We start from the raw sequence: 7196 nt of genomic DNA, 5'->3' as shown, positions 1-7196 counted from the left end.
GGGCACAGGTGAGCAAAGGGCGAGGGAAGGAGCCAGATTTTCGGGAAGACAAGGCGAGTGTGCAAAAAGAGGCGCGCACACGGGCATGTGCGGCCGGGGAAGGGCAGGGACCAGACCTCAGTGCTCGACCTGGGGCACCTGCCTTCCTCCGTAGTGTGCGTGGGGGGAGAAGCAGCAGCCATTGTGGGGGGAGCAGAGGGGCCAGGGAGGGCTGGGACGCAGGAAGGAGACGCAGCACTTTGTGGGGGAGGGTGAGGAGCAGCCAAACCGCGCCCCCCACTTCCCCTCAGCCAGGATTGTGGGGCGGGGTCCATGCCTCCTGCCCCAGCTATGGCGGGGGACACTGTCCCACCAGGCTGGGGTGGGGGGGAACCGCCTGCCCTCCATCCATCCATCCATCCTCAGGAACACGGGCGGTGGCGAGGAGCCGCGGACACCTCCTACCGGATCCCGTGCACTAAGCTGGTACCAGGGAACAACGGCAGAGGGGTCAGAGGGGAAGCAGTGAATCCCCTCACCCCAGCCTGCTCCGTCAGGGTCCTTCCTGGGGCAGGCTTCACCCTCCGCCCCACATCTGTCCTGCCCACAGCTTCCACAGCTGCCCCCCGCCTCTGTTTTCACCCTTCTGTGGTCCCCTGGTAGGACACAGCCACACTAGCGTGGGGAAAGAGGACTGACACTTACTGCAATTTCGTCTCCAGCAGGTTCAGCTTCTGCTGGTCGACATAGCGAGAGAAGAGGGAGATCAGGTTCGAGGGGGTAGACACCGGCTTGGCCAAGGCTGCCTGAGGGATCCGCAGGAGCTCCCGTGTTGCCATGAGCATCAGCTCCGTCCTGCCGGAGAGGGGCAGAGGAGAAGGGAGGAGTGAGAAGCGTTGGGTGCTCGGGGAGCTGGGCGCTCTCCAACACCCCTCTGGGTACCGGGATGCCCCGAGCTACACATGCCTGGCGGCATTTTGGCACTGCAACCAAGCAGGAGGCCATGCTGTGCCGTGTCCTCGGACACAGACAGGCTGCTGCCCGCGCCCAACAGCCTCACCCCTGCACTGGGACGCCCTGGCTGCTCTGCGGGGCCCGGACTGCTGCCGAGGGAGACCTCCTCCCCGCCAAGGGACTTCCTAACGCACTGGCGTACCACGCAGGAGCTTGCAGGGACACTGGGGTCCCCAGGGAACAGCGGTAACGCCGCATCACGCGCCTTGTGCCACGGGCTAAGCGAGACTCGGCAAACTCGTAACTGCTCAGGAGAAAAGCAAGACTCGGCCGCTCAGCTGAGGCGCGACAGCGTCTCTGCACCTCGGAGCAATGAGGGACCGGTCTCTGCATGTCCCAAGCTGTATCTACCGCTTCCTCCCTCCGCCTCAGGCCTGCCTTTCTCTCCTTTCTTCAGCACCGTGGCTGTTTCCAGTGCTACTGCTGAGAGACCGCAATTAAATCTCCTTCTTCATTGACGCTGCTTCCGAGTCCTTCTCGCCCTGCACGGCGCACCGTCCAAGCCCGACAGCGTCGCCCCGAGGCGCGGCCGAGGATGGGCACTCACCACTGGTTGTCCTGCATAAGCTCCGTGTTCGCATCCGAGCTCTGCAGTTCCTCCCCGCGGCTCAAGACCAAGTACAGCAGGGACAGGCCGAACTGCGGGGAGAGAGGGAGAGTGTCAGGGAGGGTGCTGGGAGCCTGCCAGGAGGGAGATGTCCTGCGGTGCTGCCACAAGCCATAGCTGGCCTCCTGAGGGCTTTCTCCAAGGAAATCCCCGCAGCAGGGGACAGGCAGGGCAGGGCGAGCTTTCCTTCCACCACTGTGAGCAGTTTTTGGGTGGGTCTGAGAATCACCTCCACCTCCCAACCCTCCTGGGGACAGTGGCACAAGCAGGAGGATCGCCGGCTGCCTTTGCAGCCCCCTGAAGAGGGTGAGAATGAAAGGGTGCTGTTTATGGACCCGAGTCACAACAGGCATTTTGGATGGCTGTGTGAGTGAGCCCGCTCCCTGTGCAGCTCAGAGGGACGTCTTCACGAACGCACAGCAGAGGAGCGGCCCTCCCACCCCATTTTGCAGGCCAGGAGTCTGCAGCCCAGCAGGACAGACAAGGGAGCTGGCCATCACACTGCAACGGAGTCCCAGGCCAGCTCAGCCAATTAATTTGCCAGATACCCTCGTTAATCAGCAAGGGAGGCTGAGAGCGCTGGGGCTGGCAGCCCATGGCTCCCGTGCTGTTCCAGCACGGCTCCTGCACTACAGCTTCACCTGACTTTGCCACCCAGTGCTGGGAATCTCAAGTTTCCCAGCTACGGAGAGAGATCAGGACCTGCTGGTGCAGGAGGGATGAGACAGCCCCACCTGCGCCCCTGTGCTGCCTGCCCCGGGGAGCAGAGCGAGGGAGAGGGGAGCACCTTGTTTTGGAGCACAGCAGTGAGGTGCAGGTTGGTGGGTGCTGGCGCGGTCGCGCTCTGAGGTAGGTTCGTTAGCTGCTGCACAAGGCTGGTGACCGTCCCCAAGGGAAGGTGGTAGAGAACGTGCGAGAAGGGCCTCAACAGGCAGGGCAGCACCTGCAGAGAGAGAAGCCGAGGAGTCGGGAGCTGCGGCAGCAGGGCGGCCCGTGGAGGGAGGGAAGCCGAGGAGTCGGGAGCTGCGGCAGCAGGCAGACCTGCTTCCCCGTGGCCGGCTGGCCGCCCCCAGGCCTCATGGACCCCGACAAGACGCTGCCTCGCTGCTCCACACGCCCCAGCAGCACCTCTGCTTTCAGCCCCCCTCACACGCTCAGGCTGGGACTTGCTCACAGCATCCCCCCGTACCCCCACAACGGCACAGGCCCGCTTTAAATTCAGGCAAGTCTTTTTCCTTCTTAAATCATCCTCTTTCTCAAAACAAGCTCAGATTTATTTCGCAGATGCCTGTATTTTTGTTCCCTGTCTAAAAAAGAGATTGCAAAGGACAGCTGAGAACATGTCCCTCAGAAGATGCTGGCCTCTGCTCTCTGTCTCTGGAAGATGGAGTCTCCCGTTGTCACCCGATGAGTCAGACGCAGCCCTTTAGACAAGCGCTCAGCTGAGAGCTGGGCTCATTAAACAAAGGCAGCATTTACCAGAAACTCTCCCCGCTTCCTTCCCGGGGAAGGCAGGCACAGGAGACGGGCCCTGCCAGGAGCTCCCGGCTCCTTCAGCCTCCTCAGGCCTCTGGCAGTCTCCCGGCAGAGCCAAAATGACTGTCCTTGAGACACACGATGCCGTGTGCCATCTTCCCCGTGGAAGAGAGATCTGGCTCCATATCCTGCGCCAAATCCCACCTCCCAGCGAGCAAGGGGAACACTTCCAGCCCCTGGAATCTCACCTCGTCCTGAGCATCCTTCTTGATGAGGAAGGGCAGGTTCCTGGCCGTCGCCATGAGTACGTCGGCCGCTTGTTCGGGTGACAAGAAAGGGAGGATCCGGGCCACAAGGCGCTTCCCTTTCCGGATGCACATGATCTGCATGAAGTGGTCGTCGCTCGGCCTGCCGAGGAGAGGAGAAAGGTGCTGACCCTCAGCTCAGAGCGTCCCAGGGCACACGGGGTGTTCCCATGGGTACCCCACAGCCAGCCTTGCACCAGCACCAGGCAGAAAACACACCCGCCTCCAAAAGTACCCCTGGGGAGGAAAAAACAACACAGGAACAACACCCCGACCTCAACCTCTGCCTCTCTGATGGGTTAGGCAGGAGGACAAGGCCTGGTTCCCCACGGGGCAGCAGAGAAGGAGCCACCGAGACCCTGCGTCCTTCTTTGCCCATCTGTGCTGCTGAGGCTACAGGTCAGGGAAGAGGCAACAGACTTAAAAACAGGCACCCAGAGATGTACCAGGGTGCAGAGCTCGGGGCAGACAGACACCCAACGAGCATGCAGACCCACACTATTCACAGCATCTGAGCTGCAGGGATGGAAGTTGTTACAGGATCATAACCACAGCGAGCAATCGCATGGGGAAAATGGCAAGAAAAAAAAAGGGGAGGAGAAGGTTATTTCAGCCCCCAGTTCCCAACACACCCCTGGAAGAGTAAGCCTGAGTCTTCCTTGGGAAACAGGTCCCTGGAAAGCCAGTTTCAGCAGCTGCAAGTGCCGACGGACTCTCCGAGCTCCTGACAGCAACTGAGTCACAGACAGCACCTCTGCTCACCTCTCCTGCCCGGGCGCCTTCCCCCTCAGATTGTCATACATATCACAGATCTTCTGCTTCCTCTCGCCCATCAGGGCTGGCCGCTCGCCTTCCAGGCTCAGGAGGTAGCGTCTCTCATAGTCCTCTACGTCCAGGAGGAGGCTGTATGTCTGCAGGAGAGACGACAATCACAGCAGGGCGCAGGGATCTGCGATGGGATCCACTAGCCCTGCTCCACAGAGATCCAGGTCGTGCCTGGCCCCAGCCAGGGCCCTCCCGTTTCCTCCGCTGCTCCAGGAACGGCGTATCGTGGCCCAGACCACGTCAAAGCCTCCTTCAGACCCAGCGCGAGAGCTGCCGTGACTGCCGTGCAGCTGTGAGTCAGTAAAAGACCCCACAAAGCCCGTCCCGGCTGTTTTGGGGCAGGGGGAAGGCACGGCTGGTACCTGGCTCCAGCCTTTCCGCTCCAGGGTTCCCCTTCTCCCGCAAGCAGGACCCCAGCCACTGCTGAGTGCTGGCTTGTCCCCAGGAGTTCATCGGTACTGCGCCGTGGTCTCCCTGGCGCTGCCTTCGCCCCAGCCCACCTTGTGCCCCACCACAGACCTCCGAGGGTCATGGCGGTCCCCCTCGAACTCACCTTCTCGATCGTGACAAGGGTCTGGCGCCTCTTGTCTCGAACCTGCTTCTCCTTTGTCTCCTGCCGGAGAGGGACAGCGAGTCAGGGCCAGGGGCAGCTCCCAGACCGGCCTGAGTGCCAGCCGCAGAGCCGCGTCAGAGGAGAGGCAGGGCCAGAACTCACGTCATCCTCGCTGCGGGAGGTCACCACCGCATCGATCATCTTCCGGGGGTTGTTCACGCTGGAGACCGTGAGCTTCCCGAGCGAGCCCTCAAACTGCACTGCAGGAAGTGGGAAGAAGGGAAGCAAAGGCAATCAGTCTGGGCCCGACCCCACCTCACTCCCCTTGACCTCTAGCCCAGGTCCGGGCTGCGTGGAGAAAGGAGCACTTACCTGGCTTGTAGGTGTGCTCCAGCTTAGCCACCTGAGGTGTGATGAGTTTAGTGCGTTCCTTCTTGGGACCATCACCATGGACTTCTTCCGCTGCTGACAACTTCTCCAGCTTCTGGAAGTAATTCTAAGGCAGGGAGAAGAGAGGTCAAGACCCCCAAAAAACAGCTGGTAAGGACTGATGCAAGATATCCCTCTCCCCGGCTCGTGTTTCACCCCTTGCCCATGTCTTACTGGTCTTCCCAACGTCAACAGCAGCATTTTAAACCACCGTTCTTTCCCCAGTACGCGAGAGGACGATTGCATCCTCCTCTTTGTCATCCCTCAAGATTACAGAGGTTGAGGTTCCTCCTCAGCCCTCTCTTTCTCAATACAAACAATGACGAATCCGCTCCCCCTGGGAGGTCCCCAGCTCCCAGTCCTTCCCAGCACACTCCAGTTACCCTGCCTTGCTCCGTTAGCACCATGCCCAGGCTGGGCAGCGTGTGGCTGGGGCCTCCCACACCCGTGCTCACGCGCTCTTCCCATCCACCCCGGCCAACGTTCGCCTCTTTCGCAAGGGCAGAGCTTTGTTGACTCACATCCCGGCTGCGGCCGCATCAGTTCCCCTCCTCTACTGGGGATCAGCTCACCCACAGCTCTCAGAAAACCTCTGTCAGCGCAACGCCTTCCGTCAGCCCCGGCGCAGACGGACCCACCAGCCACAGCTCTCACCGGAGCCCAGACAGCCCACAGCGAGTGCTCGTTGCCGCTCCCACGGGGCCCCTGGCACACCACGGAGCGGACCAGCCTGCTCTGACCCATTTCACGGCGCTGAAGCACCACTGGTGACTGCCCTCCCTGCTCTGCCCAGCGCTCGCGGCTGCACCGACTGCTCCGGGACCTCTCTGGGCGTGCGGCTGGCTGCTCCGCATCCCGTTCATGAAGACAGGGGCCAAACATCCCGTACAGCTGCTGACTGCCCCAGACACTCCCAGCACCCCACAAGCCCCGTTCAAGCTCTCAAGCCAGGTGTCCATCCTATGTAGCTTGAAGCCCTCCGCAGATTTCCCTCGCGTGAAGTTGCCCTGTGTCCCCTCAAACCCCGCTGAGCTTTGAGAGCATCTGCCACCGTCGGGCAAGAGCCCAGCCATCATCTTGCTTCGTCTGCTCCAAATCTGGCTCCTGCCAGCCCCGTCTGGTGCTCCCTATTCTTGAACTGGAAAAAAGCAGGAGCAATCTCTCCCCATCCACCTTCTCCATCTTGCTCTTTGGACCTCACGGGCTTCACCACCATGCCCTGTCAGACTAGAATCCTCTTCACGCAGCCATTCCCTGCCCAGGGCGCTCTCCTGCATTTCTCCTCCATTTTGCAGCCTCTGTGATTTATTCTGCCAGTGTTACATCCAGCTTCCATTGTAGACAAAGCTGCTCTACCATTCTCCTCTCGGGCCTTCCGCTGCGCCCTCTGAATCCGTGCTGCCAGCATCCCCCACCGTCTCCTCACCCCTGAAGAAGTCGCCCAAGAACAGGACGGCAGTTCTTCCCTTGCCGCTGCCCCTTTACCATTCCCTTCCCGGGGATGCTTGCCCCACCCCGTCCCTCTGCCTTCCTCCTCCAGCGCATTCCCCACAACTGAATCTAGAAACGCTTCCTCCACTGCATCACTCCCAGCACTGGCATCCCCTTCCCACCCAATGCCCCTCGGCACAGAGGCTGCGCTGGGAAGACACTGGTCCCGTTGGGAACGTTAAGGCTCTGCCCTGCCAGCGGCCACGGGACACGCAGCGGAGTGGGCTGAGCGCTTCCCGGTACCTGGTAGTAATAGTCATCCAGGTAGGGATCAGTGCTCTGCAGCTGCATCATCTGGATCTTGGACACCCAGTCCTTCTCCCGCTGCAGCATGAGGTTGGCGTAGGGGTCTTTGCGCATCTGCTCCTGGTGGCTGCTCCGGTGTCCACCCCCCCCGGAGCCGTTGAGGCTCCGGTGCTGGCTGGCAGGAGGCAAGAAGGGCACCCGTGAGCACACAGGAGCTACAGGAAGGGACAGAGAGCGGTGCACAGGCTAGCCCCGGCAGCACAACCCCGCC

At 61.3% G+C, this 7196-nt stretch overlaps 1 protein-coding gene across 1 annotated transcript; it reads right to left on the bottom strand.

Moving 5' to 3' along the window:
• Window positions 1–684: 684 nt before the first annotated feature.
• On the bottom strand, window positions 685–7100 carry PATL1 (protein associated with topoisomerase II homolog 1 (yeast); the record flags this gene model as incomplete). Its single annotated transcript, XM_010292292.1, has 9 exons — window positions 685–834; window positions 1541–1632; window positions 2388–2543; window positions 3325–3484; window positions 4144–4292; window positions 4760–4819; window positions 4922–5019; window positions 5132–5255; window positions 6923–7100. Coding segments are annotated over 9 exons (1167 nt in total), but the record flags the coding sequence as incomplete, so codon positions are not given.
• Between the last annotated feature and the right edge of the window lie 96 nt (window positions 7101–7196).

This window comes from Phaethon lepturus, unplaced genomic scaffold, assembly GCF_000687285.1.
Source record: "Phaethon lepturus isolate BGI_N335 unplaced genomic scaffold, ASM68728v1 scaffold23538, whole genome shotgun sequence".
NCBI classification, from domain to species: domain Eukaryota; kingdom Metazoa; phylum Chordata; class Aves; order Phaethontiformes; family Phaethontidae; genus Phaethon; species Phaethon lepturus.
The sequence above is the reverse complement of the archived record's forward strand: the minus strand, read 5'-3'. Positions and strand labels throughout refer to the sequence as shown.